This window comes from Mobula birostris, chromosome 15 (genome assembly GCF_030028105.1).
Source record: "Mobula birostris isolate sMobBir1 chromosome 15, sMobBir1.hap1, whole genome shotgun sequence".
Lineage (NCBI taxonomy): Eukaryota > Metazoa > Chordata > Chondrichthyes > Myliobatiformes > Myliobatidae > Mobula > Mobula birostris.
Genome location: NC_092384.1, coordinates 79,102,298 through 79,122,094, shown reverse-complemented (window position 1 = coordinate 79,122,094; position 19,797 = coordinate 79,102,298). Strand labels below are relative to the sequence as shown.

The 19,797-nt window shown below is 47.9% G+C and overlaps 1 protein-coding gene across 4 annotated transcripts; it reads right to left on the bottom strand.

The window, feature by feature from the left end:
• Positions 1–356: 356 nt before the first annotated feature.
• On the bottom strand, positions 357–15,661 carry cmtm3 (CKLF-like MARVEL transmembrane domain containing 3). Of its 4 annotated transcripts, XR_011889289.1 has the most exons (6): positions 15,316–15,661; positions 14,471–14,626; positions 8,382–8,474; positions 4,072–4,195; positions 2,189–2,628; positions 357–968 (listed from the first exon to the last, which is right to left on the bottom strand). XR_011889289.1 is itself a non-coding variant. In XM_072279972.1 (5 exons), exons 1-5 carry the CDS (start codon positions 15,430–15,432, stop codon positions 931–933), a joined length of 528 nt encoding a protein of 175 aa, XP_072136073.1. In that variant the 5' UTR covers positions 15,433–15,661; the 3' UTR covers positions 357–930. The 4 variants fall into 4 exon arrangements, 3 of the variants coding, with proteins under 3 accessions (XP_072136073.1, XP_072136074.1, XP_072136075.1); XM_072279972.1 differs by lacking the exon at positions 2,189–2,628; XM_072279973.1 differs by lacking the exon at positions 2,189–2,628 and having other exon boundaries at positions 4,072–4,111.
• Positions 15,662–19,797: the final 4,136 nt, after the last annotated feature.

Sequence of the window (19,797 nt, the reverse complement as noted above, 5' to 3'; positions counted from 1 at the left end):
ACCACTTCTGTAGACTAATTTGCCAGGAACAATCATGGTCATGGGACCATGATCACCCACGCTATACAATACGGCGCATAATGATGATATCATATGACAGGTACGTAATGACGATGTCATACGACACCACACATAATGACGATGTCATATTACACTGCATGTAACGATGATGATGAGTGTTACATCTCCAGTCACCTTCTCTCGAGAAACACTTCCTCCACTTTCTCTGTTTGACTGGCTTTACCCTTACACGCCTCTGGTTAACCACCATTCTCCAACGTCTCCCATCACCCTGACCAATTCCTGTCTAATATTTGCTCAATAATGTGAAGGCACACGCTTGTTAATTCACAATTAACACATACTTTTAATTGTACAATTTGTCTGTGGCTCCATCGATCCACAGAAACATTAGGTCAGCAGAGAGTCACAGCAATTCCATACAAGACACGTTTGACCTGAGGTTTCTGGTTTAACATTGAGTGCTTCTTCGGAGGTCACAGAGGGGTGATCTGCTTCCTGCTGGCACACACATTTGCAAAGCTAGACTGACCAGAAGTCAAGAAAGATCTAGAACGAGGAGACATGAGGGGCTGCAGTTGCTGGAATCTGGAGCAACAGACAATCTGCTGATGCAACTCTGCGGGTCGAGCATCATCTGAGGGGGAGAGAGAGTCATCAACGCTTCAGGTCATAACCCTGCAACAGGAGTTCAGACAATTTAGGGTGGTGTGAGAAGACTGAAACAGGGCAGCAGGTCCTGTGAGGATGACCCACATCTCCAGGGTAAATCTCCACCACTCACCATCCGCGTTCACAGTTGGGAAGGAGGTGTGAGAGTTGGCACACGAGCATTGTATGTTGTAAACATTACACTGGTCTGGCAGAAGTGAGCGATGGACGGGGAAAGAGGAGGGAAGCTCCTTGTCTTCACTCGCTGTCAGAGTCTGAGGGGACAACGTCGTCTCCTAAAGGAAATAGAGAAAGAAGTCATGTGATGTAAATGATTTCTTGTACAGGAAGTCACCATGCCTTGGGGGGGAGGGGGTGAAGATTCCTAGGAACAAACTCCAGGTGAACTCTTTTAGCAAGGTACTGAGGGAGGGTGACACTGTGGGAGGGGTGGTACTGAAGGAGCATCAGACTGAGGGAGGGTCACACTGTGGGGGTGGTACTGAGGGAGGGTCACACTGTGGGAGGGGTGGTACCGAGGGAGGGTCACACCGTGGGAGGGGTGGTACCGAGGAAGAGTCACACTGTGGGAGGGGTGGTACTGAGGGAGGGTCACACTGTGGGAGGTGTGGTACCGAGGAAGAGTCACACCGTGGGAGGGGTGGTACTGAGGGAGTGTCACACTGTGGGAGGGGTGGTACTGAGGGAGGGTTACACTGTGGGAGGGGTGGTACTGAGGGAGGGTCACACTGTGGGAGGGGTGGTACCGAGGGAGGGTCACACCGTGGGAGGGGTGGTACTGAGGGAGTGTCACACAGTGGGAGGGGTGGTACCGAGGGAGGGTCACACTGTGGGAGGGGTGGTACTGATGGAGGGTTACACTGTGGGAGGGGTGGTACTGAGGGAGGGTCACACTGTGGGAGGGGTGGTACTGAGGGAGTGTCACACTGTGGGAGGGGTGGTACCGAGGGAGGGTTACACTGTGGGAGGGGTGGTACTGAGGGAGGGTCACACCGTGGGAGGGGTGGTACTGAGGGAGTGTCACACCGTGGGAGGGGTGGTACTGAGGGAGTGTCACACAGTGGGAGGGGTGGTACCGAGGGAGGGTCACACTGTCGGAGGGGTGGTACTGAGGGGGGGTCACACTGCGGGAGGGGTGGTACTGAGGGAGAGTCACACTGCGGGAGGGATGGTACTGAGGGAGTGTCACACTGCGGGAGGGGTGGTACCGAGGGAGAGTCACACTGTGGGAGGGGTGGTACTGAGGGGGGGTCACACTGCGGGAGGGGTGGTACCGAGGGAGGGTTACACTGTGGGAGGGGTGGTACTGAGGGAGGGTCACACTGTGGGATTCCTCTGCAGCCTGTCAGATCTTCACATCACAGAGGAGGCCAACCGGTCCATCAAATATATTCTGGATCCCAGAGCCATTCCTTTCACCCACTTATTTCCGTGGTCTTTATCTCCCCATATTCCCACAAACTCCCCCTAGATTCTATTCCCTCAATTAACTCACCAACCCCACGTGTATCTGGAAGGAAATGGAAGAACTCCAAACAGACAGTGGCAGAGATGGGGATTGAACCCGGGACCCCTGAAGTTGTGAGGCAGTGCCTCTACCCACTGTGCCAGTGAGCCGCCCTCGCTGCACCACCGTTGTTATGCACTCAGCTCTCTGCCGTTACACACTGCTCTAGTGAGGTGCTTAACCTCTGCCTATGGGTCGAATATTTAACTGGCATGGATTAGCGCCAGTGCTTGGGGTTTGATTGCCGCCGTCGGCTGTACGGAGTTTGAACGTTCTCTCTGTGACCATATGCATATCCTCAGGGTGCTTCAGTTTTCTCCCACAGTCCAAACACCTGTGGGCTAGGGTTACAGTCACGATTCCAGATTGCTTAATGTCATTTCCAGAACACAAGTGTAAAGGAGAACACAATAATTGTTACTCCGGATCTGATGCAGCACAGAAAAACACAAAATAAAGAACACAATGATAATAAAACACAATAAATATAAATACATAAAATAACTTATATACATAGATTGATTGTGTGTCCATAAAGTGACACTAGGCTGTACGTAAGGTGACTGACAGGAAATGATAAAGTAGTGGTAATGGGGGTGTGGAGGTCTTGCTCAGACTTACTGCTTGGAGAAAGTAACTGTTTTTAAGTCTGGTGGAGCTGATGCTACGTAGCCTCCTTCCTGATGGGAGTGGGACAAACAGTCCATGAGCAGGGTGGGTGGGATCCTTCCTGACGTTACTGGCCCTTTTCCAGCTCCTTTCTGCACCTACGCCCTTGATGGCGGGATTAACTAAGGATTTGATTCACACTTGCAGGCTGCCCCCAGCACATCCTCAGACTGTGTTGGTCATTGACACAAGCAACACATTTCACTGTGTGTTTCAAACTTTCGAGGTACATGGGACAAACAAATCTTAACAGGACACTACTGTGCAAAAGTCATTGGCACACATTAATAGCTCAATTGCTGAAGACTTTTACACCGTACTGTAGTAATTTAATGTATTGCACTATACTGCTGCCGCAAAAAAAACCTTGACAGATGTGAGTGATGATAAACCTGATTCTGATACGGGTCTCTATTGGGGACTGAGAGTGGGAAGGGGGAGGGAGAGGGGATCGTGGTTGAAAAAAGAGGGGAGAGGTGAGGGAGCAGGAAGTACCAGACATTCTGGAATGATCAATAAACCAATTGTTTGGAATCAAATGATCTTGCCTGGTGTCTCAGGGCTGGGGGTGTCTGCACCCATACCGCCCGGCCGACACTCCTTTTCTACCACCTGTCCCACACCCCGCCTGCGGCACTCCACCCTCGCCATTCCCACCATCCTTTGCTCCCGCCAGATATACAAATGTGCTCTCTGCTCCACATTGACAAATACAGTACTGTGCAAAAGCCTTAGGCACCCTGGCTATATGTATGTGCTTAAGACTTTTACAGTGGGCATGTGGCCAAGTGGCTAAGGCATTGGACTAGCGATCTGAAGGTCGTGAGTTCGAGCCCCAGCCGAGGCAGCGTGTTGTGTCCTTGAGCAAGGCACTTAATCACACATTGCTCTGCGACGACACCGGTGCCAAGCTGTATCGGCCCTTGCCCTTCCCTTGGACAACATCGGTGTCACGGAGAGGGGAGACTTGCAGCATGGGCAACTGCCGGTCTTTCATACAACCTTGCCCAGGCCTGCTCCCTGGAGAGTAAAGACTTTCCAGGCACAGATCCATCATCTCACAAGACTAACGCACGCCTTTAAGACCTTTACACAGTACTGTAGCTGTGAAGCTTCCAGGGAGCTTCTGCTGGATGACAAGCAGAACTTGAATACAGGTTGTCGTTACGTTATCGTCATGGCGACAGTGCTCTCATCCTCACCTGCGGCCTTCCTGATGGTGGCGGTGTGAGTGGGGAGATCCTGAGGGTTCAGGAAGACAATCAGTTGGTTGAAGGTGCCGTAGAAGTCAAAGGCGAAGACGACAGTTGCGATGAAGCCGAAGATCTGGGGAGGAGAGTGCAGTGGGGAGTAGGGGAGGGTTGGGAAGGAAGGCCATTGGAAGAAGGTGGTAGGGGCAGGAAGAGGTAAATGTGAGGGTAGCAATAGGCAGGTGGTAGTGGAAAGTAAGTTGGAGAAGCAAGGGGGGGTAGGAGGGGAGAGGGTGATACGGTAGGAGGGTATATGAAGTGGGGGTAGGAGAGGAGGGAGATACGGAGGTGGGTATTTGGAGTGGAGTAGGAGAACAGCAGGGAGATTGGGGAGATACAGGAGGAGGGAATATAGAGTGGGAGATGGAGGAAGGAGATTGGGGAGATAAGGGAGGAGGGAATATAGAGTGGGGGATGGAGGAGGGAGATTGGGGAGATACAGGAGGAGGGAATATAGAGTGGGAGATGGAGGAGGGAGATTGGGGAGATACAGGAGGAGGGAATATAGAGTGGGAGATGGAGGAGGGAGATTGGGGAGATAGGGGAGGAGGGAATATAGAGTGGGAGATGGAGGAGGGAGATTGGGGAGATACAGGAGGAGGGAATATAGAGTGGGAGATGGAGGAGGGAGATTGGGGAGATACGGGAGGAGGGAATATAGAGTGGGAGATGGAGGAGGGAGATTGGGGAGATACAGGAGGAGGGAATATAGAGTGGGAGATGGAGGAGGGAGATTGGGGAGATACGGGAGGAGGGAATATAGAGTGGGAGATGGAGGAGGGAGATTGGGGAGATACAGGAGGAGGGAATATAAAGTGGGAGATGGAGGAGGGAGATTGGGGAGATAGGGGAGGAGGGAATATAGAGTGGGAGATGGAGGAGGGAGATTGGGGAGATACGGGAGGAGGGAATATAGAGTGGGAGATGGAGGAGGGAGATTGGGGAGATAAGGGAGAAGGGAGATAGGGGAGGAGGGAATATAGAGTGGGAGATGGAGGAGGGAGATTGGGGAGATACAGGAGGAGGGAATATAGAGTGGGGGAGGAGGGAGATTGGGGAGATAGGGGAGGAGGGAATATAGAGTGGGAGATGGAGGAGGGAGATTGGGGAGGTAGGAGAAGAGGGAATATAGAGTGGGAGATGGAGGAGGGAGATGGGGAGATAGGGGAGGAGGGAATATAGAGTGGGAGATGGAGGAGGGAGATTGGGGAGATAGGGGAGGAGGGAATATAGAGTGGGAGATGGAGAGGGAGATTGGGGAGATACAGGAGGAGGGAATATAGAGTGGGAGATGGAGGAGGGAGATTGGGGAGATACAGGAGGAGGGAATATAGAGTGGGGGAGGAGGGAGATTGGGGAGATAGGGGAGGAGGGAATATAGAGTGGGAGATGGAGGAGGGAGATTGGGGAGATACGGGAGGAGGGAATATAGAGTGGGAGATGGAGGAGGGAGATTGGGGAGATAAGGGAGAAGGGAGATAGGGGAGGAGGGAATATAGAGTGGGAGATGGAGGAGGGAGATTGGGGAGATACAGGAGGAGGGAATATAGAGTGGGGGAGGAGGGAGATTGGGGAGATAGGGGAGGAGGGAATATAGAGTGGGAGATGGAGGAGGGAGATTGGGGAGGTAGGGGAAGAGGGAATATAGAGTGGGAGATGGAGGAGGGAGATGGGGAGATAGGGGAGGAGGGAATATAGAGTGGGAGATGGAGGAGGGAGATTGGGGAGATAGGGGAGGAGGGAATATAGAGTGGGAGATGGAGAGGGAGATTGGGGAGATACAGGAGGAGGGAATATAGAGTGGGAGATGGAGGAGGGAGATTGGGGAGATACAGGAGGAGGGAATATAGAGTGGGGGAGGAGGGAGATTGGGGAGATAGGGGAGGAGGGAATATAGAGTGGGAGATGGAGGTGGGAGATTGGGGAGATAGGGGAAGAGGGAATATAGAGTGGGAGATGGAGGAGGGAGATGGGGAGATAGGGGAGGAGGGAATATAGAGTGGGAGATGGAGGACGGAGATTGGGGAGATAGAGGAGGAGGGAATATAGAGTGGGAGATGGAGAAAGGAGATTGGGGAGATACAGGAGGAGGGAATATAGAGTGGGAGATGGAGGAGGGAGATTGGGGAGATACGAGAGGAGGGAATATAGAGTGGGAGATGGAGGAGGGAGATTGGGGAGATAGGGGAGGAGGGAATATAGAGTGGGAGATGGAGGAGGGAGATTGGGGAGATACGGGAGGAGGGAATATAGAGTGGGGGAGGAGGGAGATTGGGGAGATAGGGGAGGAGGGAATATAGAGTGGGAGATGGAGGAGGGAGATTGGGGAGATACGAGAGGAGGGAATATAGAGTGGGAGATGGAGGAGGGAGATTGGGGAGATAGGGGAGGAGGAAATATAGAGTGGGAGATGGAGGAGGGAGATTGGGGAGATACGGGAGGAGGGAATATAAAGTGGGAGATGGAGGAGGGAGATTAGGGAGATACGGGAGGAGGGAATATAGAGTGGGAGATGGAGGAGGGAGATTGGGGAGATAGGGGAGGAGGGAATATAGAGTGGGAGATGGAGGAGGGAGATTGGGGAGATAGGTGAGGAGGGAATATAGAGTGGGAGATGGAGGTGGGAGATTGAGGAGATACAGGAGGAGGGAATATAGAGTGGGAGATGGAGGAGGAAGATTGAGGAGATACGGGAGGAGGGAATATAGAGTGGGAGATGGAGGAGGGAGATCGGGGAGATAGGGGAGGAGGGAATATAGAGTGGGAGATGGAGGAGGGAGATTGGGGAGATAGGGGAGGAGGGAATATAGAGTGGGAGATGGAGGAGGGAGATTGGGGAGATACAGGAGGAGGGAATATAGAGTGGGAGATGGAGGAGGGAGATTGGGGAGATAGAGGAGGAGGGAATATAGAGTGGGAGATGGAGATTGGGGAGATAGGGGAGGAGGGAATATAGAGTGGGAGATGGAGGAGGGAGATTGGGGAGATAGGGGAGGAGGGAATATAGAGTGGGAGATGGAGGAGGGAGATTGGGGAGATACAGGAGGAGGGAATATAGAGTGGGAGATGGAGGAGGGAGATTGGGGAGATACGGGAGGAGGGAATATAGAGTGGGAGATGGAGATTGGGGAGATAGGGGAGGAGGGAATATAGAGTGGGAGATGGAGGAGGGAGATTGGGGAGATAGAGGAGGAGGGAATATAGAGTGGGAGATGGAGGAGGGAGATTGGGGAGATACAGGAGGAGGGAATATAGAGTGGGAGATGGAGGAGGGAGATTGGGGAGATACGGGAGGAGGGAATATAGAGTGGGAGATGGAGGAAGGAGATTGGGGAGATAGGGGAGGAGGGAATATAGAGTGGGAGATGGAGGAGGGAGATTGGGGAGATATGGGAGGAGGGAATATAGAGTGGGAGATGGAGGAGGGAGATTGGGGAGATAGGGGAGGAGAGAATATAGAGTGGGAGATGGAGGAGGGAGATTGGGGAGATACGGGAGGAGGGAATATAGAGTGGGAGATGGAGGAGGGAGATTGGGGAGATAGGGGAGGAGGGAATATAGAGTGGGAGATGGAGGAGGGAGATTGGGGAGATAGGGGAGGAGGGAATATAGAGTGGGAGATGGAGGAGGGAGATTGGGGAGATACAGGAGGAGGGAATATAGAGTGGCAGATGGAGGAGGGAGATTGGGGAGATGGGGAGGAGAGAATATAGAGTGGGAGATGGAGTAGATTGGGGAGGAGGGAATATAGAGTGGGAGATGGAGTTTGGAAGGAGGAGGGGAGAACAAGGAGTGGAATGAAGGTGGGGGGGGGGGGTGAGATAAGGGCCAGAAGGGAAATAAGAAGAAGAGGATAGAGGTGAGATTGGAAGGAGGCAAAAGGTGAGAGTAGGAAGGGGAGGGCGGGGTGGAGGGGAGATGAAGAGGTAAACGGCAGGTAGGCGAGGACAGGGTGAGGAGGAAGGTGGGGAGGTGGAGAGAAGGGGAGATTGAAGGGCAACATAGCGACAGGAGGTGAGAGAGTTTTGGAGAGAGGAGGTGAGATGGCCGGGGAATGTTGGAGCAGGGAAGAGAGATGGAGGAAGGAGATGGAGAAGAGAAGGAGGTGATGGAAGAAACGATGGACACGGGAGATGAGGGGAAGAAGTGAAGAGAGGAGGAGGGGGAGGAGCAGGGAGTAGGACAGGACCAGCATTACTGAGAGCTGACACACTGAATGAACGTGAAATAGGTTTGTGTAATGACTGTGTAACATTACTCACCCCAGCTGCTTTTGAAGCTGAGTTGCTTTTAGTAACGGCGTAAATGGAGATGGCAAAGTAAATGATGGCAGCAGAGATACAGCGGATGAAATCCTGTCGGGGGGTGTTTGGATCAAAATAAATTGTATTAAAAGGAACTGTAGTTCCAATGCATAACTAAAAGCGAGATTTTAAAGAAATTAGCTTTATTTGATATATGAGCATCAAAACGTACAGTAAAAAGTGTTGTTTGTATTAACACAGTCCAGGAACGTGCTGGGGAGGGGGCAGACCGCAAGTGTTGCCGTGTTTCCTACACCAACAGAGCATGTCCACAACTTAGAACCTTAACCGGTATGTCTTTGGACTGTGGGAGGAAAGCAGAGCACCCAGAGGAAACCCACACTGTTACGCTTTGTATCTTCAAAACATTAAACTAATTCAAAGGAAGACACTGGAGCCCGAAATGTGGGACTAACTTCGTGCTTACTTTAAGTGAGGCATGCCCGTATCACGTGGTAGTGTGACAATGAATGCAGTTCATGTATTTGTACATATAACTCATAATGAACAAGAATGCTTAAACAAACAATATATTTACAATATTACATAAGAACATAAGAAATAGGAGCAGGAGTAGGCCATCTGGCCCATCGAGCCTGCTCCACTATTCAGTAAGATCATGGCTGATCTGGCCATGGACTCATCTCCACCTACCTGCCTTTTCCCCATAACCCTTAATTCTCCTACTATGCAAAAATCCATCCAACCTTCTCTTAAATATATTTCCTGAGGTAGCCTCCACTGCTTCATCAGGCAGAGAATTCCACAGATTCACCACTGTCTGGGAAAAGCAGTTCCTCCTCAACTCCGTCCTAAATCTACTCCTCCAAATCTTGAGGCTATGTCCTCTAGTTCTAGTCTCACCTACCAGTGAAAACAACTTTCATGCCTCTATCTTATCTATCCCTTTCATAATTTTATATGTCTCTATAAGATCTCCTCCCATTCTTCTGAATTCCAGCGAGTACAGTCCCAGGCAACTCAATCTTTCCTCATAGTCTAAATCCCTCATCTCTGGAATCAACTTGGTGAACCTCCTCTGTACCGCCTCCAAAGCCAGTATATTCTTGCTCAAGTAAGGAGACCAGAACTGCACGCAGTACTCCATATGCAGCCTCACCAGTACCCTGTACAGCTGCAGAATAACCTCCCTGCTCTTAAATTCAATCCCTCCTAGCAATGAATGCCAACATTCCATTTGCCTTTTTGATAGCCTGCCGCACCTGCAAACCAACCTTTTGTGATTCATGCACCAACACTCCCAATCCCTCTGCACAGCAGCATGCTGCAATTTTTTACCATTTAAATACGTAATAATCTTCTGTCATTTTTCCTTCCAAAGTGGATGATCTTGCATTTACCAACATTGTACTCCATCTGCCAGACCCTTGCCCACTTACTTAACCTATCTATATCTCTCTGCAGACTCTCCATATCCTCTGTACAATTTGCTTTTCTACTCAACTTAGTATCATCAGCAAATTTTGATACACTACACTCAGACCCCCCTCGATAATGTATATTGTGACCAGTTGCAGGCCCAGCACCAACCCTGTGGCACACCACTCATCACTGATTGCCAACCAGAGAAACACCCATGTATCCCAACCCTCTATCCATGCTAATAGATCATCCCCAACTCTATGCATCCGTATCTTATGGATAAGTCTTTTATGTGGCATCTTATCGAACACCTTCCAGAAATCCAAGTAAATAACGTCCATCTATTCACTGTGCTTGTTATATCCTCTAAGAACTCCAGTAAGTTTGTCAAACAGGACATGCCTCTGCTGAATCCATGCTGAGTCCGCCTGATGGATCCATTTCTTTCCAGATGCCTCGCTATTTCTTCTTTAATGATAGCTTCAAGCATTTTCCCAACTACAGATGTTAAACTAACTGGCCTATAGTTACCTGCCTTTTGCCTACATCCTTTTTTGAACAGTGGCGTGAAATTTGCCTTCTTCCAATCTGCCGGAACCTGCCCAGAATCCAGAGAATTTTGCTAAATTATCACCAAAGCCTTTACTATAACTTCTGCCATTTCTTTCAGTACCCTGGGATGCATTCCTTCAGGACCAGGGGACTTGTCTATCTTTGGGCCCACAAGTTTTCTCAGCAATACCTCTTTAGTGATAGCTATTGTATTGAGGTCCTCACCTCCCATCACATCCATAACATCTCTCTTTGGCAAGTTAGACATGTCCTCCACCACGAAGACCAACACAAAATAGTCATTCAAAGCCTTGGCCATTTCACCATTACCCAATATCAATTCCCCCTTCTCGTCCTCCAAAGCACCTACATTCACTTTGGCCACCCTTCTCCGCTTTATATAATTATAAAAACTTTTATTATCCATTTTATATTTTTGTGCTAGTTTATTTTCATAATCAATCTTCCCTTTATTGTCTGCTTAGTGATTCTTTGTTTCTTTTTTAAGTTTTCCCAATGTTTCAGTTTTCCACTACTATTGGTGACTTTGTATGCACAAGCTTTTAGTTTGATGCCTTCCTTTATTTCCTTAGTTATCCATGGCTGGCTCTCCCCACTCTTACTGTCCTTGCTTTTAACTGGAATATACTTTTGTGGAAAATCTCTTTGAAAGTCTTGCACTGTTCCTCAACCATCACACCATATGGCCTGTGTTCCCAGTCTACTCTATCCAACTCCTCCCTCATCCCATTGTAGTCTCTGTGTTTAGGCATAATGCACTGATTTTAGATTGAACCATTTGTATGAGAAACTCAATCATACTGTGATCACTCTTTTCAAGAGGATCCCTAACTACAAGATCACTAATTTTATCTGTCTCATTGCACAGGACCAGATCTAAGGTAGCACATTCCCTTGCAGGTCTAGTAACATGCTGTTCAAGAAAGCTATCGCGTATGCATTCTATGAAGTCCTCCTCAAGACTATCTCAACCAACTTGATTCACCCAATCTATGTGCAAGTTAAAGTCCCCCACGATAACTGCTGTCCCATTCTTACATGCCTCAGATATTTCTCTGTTTATTGCCTGTGCCACTGTTATGTTATTATTCGGTGGCCGATAGACAACTCCCACTGGTGATTTTTCCCTTTACTATTCCTAATCTTGACCCAGATGGATTCAACATTCTGCTCCTTAGATCTTATATTGTCTCTCACTATCACCCTGATCTCATCCTTAATTAAAAGCACTACCCCACCTCCCTTACCTTCCCGCCTCTCCTGTTGTTTTACCTGATATCCTTGGATATTTAATTCCCAATCCACTCCAACACATTTCTGTAATGGCTAATAAACTGTTTTGTTCCACAAGTTCACTGACCTTGTTTCGATCACGACGAGCATTCAGATCATGTGCTCTTACACTCACTGTGTCTTTAAGATCTTGTAATCTTTGTCTCCTATGCTCTCTACCCTTACTTTTCTTTAACTTTTGCTTTTCCTTTATCTTTATCCACACTTTTCTCTTTTACTTTACCCATACTGCTCCAATCTGTCGAACCCTCGCCCTGCTATTTAGCTTAAAGCCCTGTCCACAATCCCAGTTATGCAATTCGCCAGGATCCAGGTCCCATCACGGTTCAGGTGGAGCCCGTCCCATTGGGACAGCTCCCTCCTTCCCCAACACTGCGGCCAATTTCCCATGAATTCCAACCCACTTCTCCCACACCAGTCCTTGAGCCATGCATGTAACTGTCTAATCTTCTTCACCCTATGCCAATTTGAATGTGACTCAGGTAGTAATCCAGAGATTACCACCTTTTTGGTTCTGCTTTTTAATTTAGTCCCTAGCTGCTCAAATTCCCTTCCTCATTCTACCTATATCGTTGGTACCCACATGAACCATGACGATTGGGTCTTTCCCCTCCCACTGCAAATGCCTCTGCAGGTCAAATAAGATGTCCTGAACCCAGGTATCAGGCAGGGAACACAGCCTTAGGGACGCTCTATCCTCACGACAGAGAACTCTGTCTATTCCCCTGACTATACTATCCCCTATTACCACTACATTTCCCTTCTCTCCCCCCTCTTGAATGGCTCCCTGAACTACGGTGCCACAGTTAGGTTGTTCAACCTTCCTACATCCCCCATCCTCATCCACACAGGGAGCAAGAACCTCAGACCTGCTGGACAAGCTCACAGGCTGAGGCTCCTTCAGCACTGTCTCTTGGATCCCACTACCCGCCTCACTCGCAGTCACACCCTCCTGTCCCTGACCACAGACCGAATTTGAGGCAGCTAATCTAATGGATGTGACTACCTCCTGAAACAGAGAATCCAGGTAACTCTCCCCCTCCCTGATGTGCCGCAGTGTTTGAAGCTCAGATTCCAGCTCATCAACACTGAGCCTGAGTTCCTCGAGCAGCCAACACTTGTTGCAGATGTGGTCACCAGGAACCACAATGGGGTCCACCAGCTCCCACAGCATGCAGCTACAGCTCATCACCTGAACCTGCATCCTCCCTACTTTAGTTAATTAGTTGTACTTTGGTGACTTTTTATCCAGCCACTACAAAAGCTTTACCCACTACTCAACGGTGCCTCCTCACCGAAGCCTCTTGAGCTAAAGTCGGTAAACTCCGCTCTCTCCGCCTGTGAACTATACTGCGAACCGACTCTTAGTTCTGCCTTGTTAGGCCTACAACAACTTCACCACCATTCTAATTATCAGTTCGCTTTTCTCTTTGAAAAACACGCTAAGTGCCTCTATTACCGCTAGCGAACTGCTTACGTAAAGACGAGAAAACCAGCCACCCAAAACAAGGGAGAGGCCAGGAAAAAAAATTCTTTTACCTTTACTGAAATATTAAGTACAGAACACACGCCTTCACGAGGAGAACAGGCAATCTCCTGACAGAGAGCGGAGGGAACGGAACCCCAAATGGCTGACGCTAAAACAGTATGCACCACCTGCTCCTACAGCCATCCACCACCTGCTCCCACGGAGTTATGTGGCCCTGATTGGGGTGGGGGTGAGAGCTAAGTAGGTTGTCCAAGGGTGACCTGCAGGCTAGTGGGGGGAGGGAGTGCCTTACACCCCCTTTGGTAGAGACATATCTCCACCCCACCCAGTTAATGTACAAATACCAGTACCAACAGTTGACAAGCTGGATTCTTGACCTCACGATCTATCTCATTATGACGTTGAACCTCGTTCTCTATCTGCACAGTAGCATAATGGTTAGGACAACGATCAGGTCCTGCCGGTGTCTGTAACCCACCCTGTGATTACGTGGGTTTCTTCTGGGTGCTCTGGTTTCCTCCCACATTCCTAAAACATACGGGTTAGGGCTTGTACGTTGTGGGCGTGTTATGTTGTCACCACTTGGCGACACTTGTGGGCTGCCCCCAGCACTTCCCTGGACTGTGTTGGTCGTTGACGCAAACGACACATTTCACTGTACATTCTGATGTATATGTGACAAATAAAGTTAATTGTTAATCTCTCTCTGTAACTGTAACACTTCATTCTGCTTTCCGCTCGTTTTACCTTGTTCTACCTGAACGGACTCTGTAATGAACTGACAAGAAAGGGTGCAGGTGGAAGGCAGATGACATAGAACAGTACAGCACTGTACTTTTTCAGTAGTTTTATTCTGTGTTGTTATAGTTTTTCCTTATGCCCAATGCACTGCGTAATGATTTCATATATAGGAACAATATGCAAGACATGTTTTTCACATGCACAAGAAATGTTACGGATGCTGGAAATCCAGAGCAACACACACAAAATGCCAGAGGAACTCCGCAGGTCAGGCAGCATCTCTGGAGAGGAATAACAGTCGACGCTTTGGGCCGACACCCTTCATCAGGACTGGAAAGGAAGGGGGAGGATGCCAGAATAAGAAGGCGGGGAGAGGAAGGAGAACAAGCTAGAAGATGATAGGTGAAGCCAAGTGGGTGGGGGGGAGGCGGAAGCTGGGAGGTGATGGGTGGAAAGGTAAAGGGCTGGAGAAGAAGGAATCTGATGGGAGAGGAGAGTGGACCATAGGAGAAAGGGCTCTGGATATGACAATAATACACCAATTTCCAATGCCCACCAAGATACTCACCATCAGGGGACAGTGGAAGCCCCTGAACCGCTCGATGAACTTTGTCACATACACGTAGTAGGCGCAGATAGCCAGCAGGAACTCGATCAGCGGAGCCGTCATCAGGGAGACCACGGACGATGCCAGGTAGCACACGAAGATGATGAAGGACAGTACCTGGAGCAACAGGATGAACACTCACAACGCGAGGTCTTGCTGATCCCCCAGGCCACAGCCGTCATAGGCACAGCTGTCCGTCCAACTACGAATGGCTTCCCTGCCAGGCTTCAACACGAAACATCAACACATCCTCTCCTCCCACAGATGCTTGAAAAATGCAAGCATGGCTCTTTCCACTGAGGTTGGCTGGGACTACCAGAGGTCATGGGTTAAGGGTGAAAGGTGAAGTGTTTAAGGGGAACCTTGAGGGGGAACTTCGTCACTCAGAAGGTGGTGACAATGTGGAACCAGCAAACAGCAGAAGTGGATTTCAGTTAAATTTCGACATTTAAGAGAAGTTTGGAACGTACATGGATGAGGGGCCCCAGTGCAGGGAGATGGGACTAGGCAGATTAATATTTAGGCACGGATTGGATGGGCCGAACGGCCAGTCCCAGTGCTATAGTGTTCCGTGACTCTGTCTCACTGTAGATTCCCCAAGTACTACCAACACATTGCTTGTATCGTTTCCAAAGGAAACAGGAACTCTCCCCATAAACAGCGGCTGTTTCTTTTGACACGGTGGGTGAAGGATTAATGAGCGATAACGTAACTCCTTAATTACAGAGAAAATTGCCATGGAGCCGATTGTAAAAAAGGGACAAAAATGCAGATAGGCGTTTCTTTCAGCGATTACAATCACTCACCACCTCAGCGGCCAACAGCAGCCCCTTCCGAGAGGTCAGGAAACTTTTGTCCGCGATCAAGTCACCCAGTCCCGGCCGGGACGGGGACGGAGGCTCCGGCGAATCGCGGTCACTCATTGCGGCGCTGAATGCGGGTAGATCGGGGAAAGGCAAAGAAGGAGGGAGGGTGGGGGAGGTGAAGGAGAGCGAAAGAAACTTAAGTGCGGGAAATTGGGGAAACGGAGGCACTTTAAAAAAATATACAAGTGGGTCTGCAGCGGGAGACCGGAAATAGTGTGCGGAGACTAGGGATCGTCCAATCTAAGGATTTGAGACAATGGGACGATTGGAGCAAGAACAAGTATCAGCAAACAGGAAATTAAAAAAAAAGCGGACTGGGTGCAATCAGGCACACCACTGACTTGTCAAAATTCGACCGGATTTCATCGGTGCAAGAGCTCTGCAGAAACCTTCGGAAAATGCGCTGCAATTCAGTAATACCTCGCAAATGAGTTACTAACAACTTTGCAAACTTCATTAATTGCTTTGCACTGGGATCTTTGCCAGCAATCATAAATTTTATGATTTCCATTTTTTTTTTGCAAACGGTTTTGTGAAACCAAATTAAATATGAGGTTTGCAAACAAAAAAATCGGCTACACCAGTGCCCTAAAGTCGTGGAAAAAGTTTTTGTCGGTAACATTGCTATATACAGTATCTTTCAAGTTCACATGGCACATGTATACCGCCAAATGAAAGAATGTCCCTCTGGACCAAGATGCACAACACAGTATATAACTCTCACACAACACATAAAGTAATAGTACCACTAGTAAATTAACAAAATGTAAGGTGCATTTATAACAGGTTAAACAGTATAACGCGACTGGCGCTTCACGTGATGAGGCCTGGTTGGTGGCAGGGAGTGCGGTAGTCTTATGACCTGGGGGAAGAAGCTGTTTCCCATCCTAACAGTCCTTGTCCTAATGCTATGGTACCTCCTGCCTGGTGGTACGGGGCCAAAGAGATCATTGGACGGATGGGAGGGATCACTGACAATGCTAAGGGCCCTGCGTATGTATCTTTGATAGGTGAAAGAGAATCTGCAATGAGCCTCTCAGCAGTCCTCGCAATCCCTTGTAGGGACTTGCAAGTCAGATTCCTCGCAATTCCCGTACCAGGCGGTGATGTAGCTGGTCAGGATCCTCCTGGTGGTGCTCCTGTAAAAATTGGTTAAGAGTGGGGAGAGATGGAGCCTCTCTCGTCTCAATCTCCCCAGGAAGTGAAATAAATTCAAAGTTCATATCTAAAAATAAATTGCACAGAGACGGATGCAAAATGATATCTCTAGGGCAGAAGCTGTCGGTTTGTGCTCAAAATGCTGATAGACCTCGTAAAGGAGATTCTAGGTTAGATGAAGAATTTAAACACCCCCACTCAGCTGGCTTGGGGTTAACTTTTGGTCAGGGCATGCAGTTTAGGTCTTAAATCCCTCTAGCCAGCAGTTTGAAAGCACCAGAGGCAGCTTAGATTAATGACACATCGCAGTTTCTAAAGTTCCATTTCCTGTGACTTCACATCTGATTGTCTTCTAATTTTTTCAGAGCAGTGGAATTGATATTGGATTATAATTGTCAGATACACTGAGGTACAGTGAAATGCTTGTCAAAGTTTAAAGTTCACAGTAAATTTTTTATCAAACTCTGAATATGTCTCCATATACTACCTTGAGATTCATTTTCTTGCAGGCATTCACAATAGATACAAAGAAACACGATAGAATCAATGAAAAACTACACACAAAGACTGACAACTAACCAGTGTGCAAAAGACAACAACAATAAACAAACAAGTAAATAAATAATAACACTGGATAACAAAGATTTTGCTTCCCGAATACTTTTGGGTGTATCTTATGGATTTTGGGCGGATGATCATTAAAATAAAACCAAAGGACTATAAAATATAGGAGCAGACAGGCCATTTGGCCCATTGATTCTGCTACACCATTTTGTCATGACTGATCACTTTTCCCTCTCAGCCTCAGTCTCCTACCTTCTCCCCAAATCCCTTCATGCCTTGACTAATGAGGAATCTATCAACCTCTGTCTTAAATATACCCAATGATTTGGCCTCCACAGCCACCTGTGGCAAAGAATTCCACTGATTCACCACTCTCTGGTTAAAGAAATTCCTCCTCATCTCAGCTTTAAAAGGACGCTCCTCTATTCAGAAGTTGTGTCCTCTGGTCTTAGACTCTCCCGCTATGGGAAACATCCACCCCACATCCACTCTAATGAGGCCTTTCAAATTTTGAGAGAGTTCAATGAGGTCATCCCTGAATTCCAGTGAGAGGCCCGGAGCCATCAAACACCCTTCATATGACAAGCCTTCAAAATCAGGTTGGTGCTCGATCCCAAGAGGGTATTTTCTGGAGTGCCTACGAGGTGGCTTTTCAGAACAGCTTGTGGTTGAGCCCATTAGGAGATCAGCTATTCTGGATAGAGTGTTGTGCAATGAACCAGAATTGATCAGAGAGCTTATGGTAAAAGAGCCCTTAGGGGAAAATGATCATAATATGATCAAGTTCATCCTGAAATTTGAGAAGGAGAAGCAAGAGTCATATGTATTGTATTACAGTGGACTAAAGGGGAAATTTTGAGAGTGCAGAGTTTGTATGTTCCTGTCAAGATTAAAGGCAAATTGAATAGGAATAAGGAACCTTGGTTCTCAAGGGATATTGCAACTCTGATAAAGAGTTAAGATGAAATGTATAGGAAACAGGGGGTAAATCAGGTGCTTGAGGAGTATAAGAAGTGCAAGAAAATACTTAAGAAAGAAATCAAGAGGGCTAAAAGAAGACATGAGGTTGTCTTGGCAGTCAAAGTGAAGGATAATCCAAAGAGCTTTTACAAGTATATTAAGAGCAAAAGGATTGTAAGGGATAAAATTGGTCCTCTTGAAGATCAGAGTGGTCGGCTTTGTGTGGAACCAAAGGAAATGGGGGAGATCTTAAATAGGTTTTTTGCGTCTGTATTTACTAAGGAAGCTGGCATGAAATCTATGGAATTGAGGGAATCAAGTAGTGAGACGATGGAAACTGTACAGATTGAAAAGGAGGAGGTGCTTGCTGTCTTGAGGAAAATTAAAGTGGATAAATCCCCGGGATCTGACAGAGTGTTCCCTCGGACCTTGAAGGAGACTAGTGTTGAAATTGCGGGGGCCCTGGCAGAAATATTTAAAATGTCGCTGTCTACGGGTGAAGTGCTGGAGGATTGGAGAGTGGCTCATGTTGTTCCGTTGTTTAAAAAAGGATCGAAAAGTAATCCGGGAAATTATAGGCCGGTGAGTTTAACGTCAGTAGTAGGTAAGTTATTGGAGGGAGTACTAAGAGACAGAATCTACAAGCATTTGGATAGACAGGGACTTATTAGGGAGAGTCAACATGGCTTTGTGCGTGGTAGGTCATGTTTGACCAATCTGTTGGAATTTTTCGAGGAGGTTACCAGGAAAGTGGATGAAGGGAAGGCAGTGGATATTGTCTACATGGACTTCAGTAAGGCCTTTGACAAGGTCCCGCTTGGGAGGTTAGTTAGGAAAATTCAGTCGCTAGGTATACATGGAGAGGTGGTAAATTGGATTAGACATTGGCTCAATGGAAGAAGCCAGAGAGTGGTGGTAGAGAATTGCTTCTCTGAGTGGAGGCCTGTGACTAGTGGTGTGCCACAGGGATCAGTGCTGGGTCCATTGTTATTTGTCATCTATATCAATGATCTGGATGATAATGTGGTAAATTGGATCAGCAAGTTTGCTGATGATACAAAGATTGGAGGTGTAGTAGACAGTGAGGAAGGTTTTCAGAGCCTGCAGAGGGACTTGGACCAGTTGGAAAAATGGGCTGAAAAATTGCAGATGGAGTTTAATACTGACAAGTGTGAGGTATTGCACGTTGGAAGGACAAACCAATGTAGAACATACAGGGTTAATGGTAAGGCACTGAGGAGTGCAGTGGAACAGAGGGATCTGGGAATACAGATACAAAATTCCCTAAAAGCGTCGTCACAGGTAGATAGGGTCGTAAAGAGAGCTTTTGGTACATTGGCCTTTATTAATCAAAGTATTGAGTATAAGAGCTGGAATGTTATGATGAGGTTATATAAGGCATTGGTGAGGCCGAATCTGGAGTATTGTGTTCAGTTTTGGTCACCAAATTACAGGAAGGATATAAATAAGGTTGAAAGAGTGCAGAGAAGGTTTACAAGGATGTTGCCGGGACTTGAAAAACTCAGTTACAGAGAAAGGTTGAATAGGTTAGGACTTTATTCCCTGGAGCGTAGAAGAATGAGGGGAGATTTGATAGAGGTATATAAAATTATGATGGGTATAGATAGAGTGAATGCAAGCAGGCTTTTTCCACTGAGGCAAGGGGAGAAAAAAACCAGAGGACATGGGTTAGGGGTGAGGGGGAAAAAGTTTAAAGGGAACATTAGTGGGGGCTTCTTC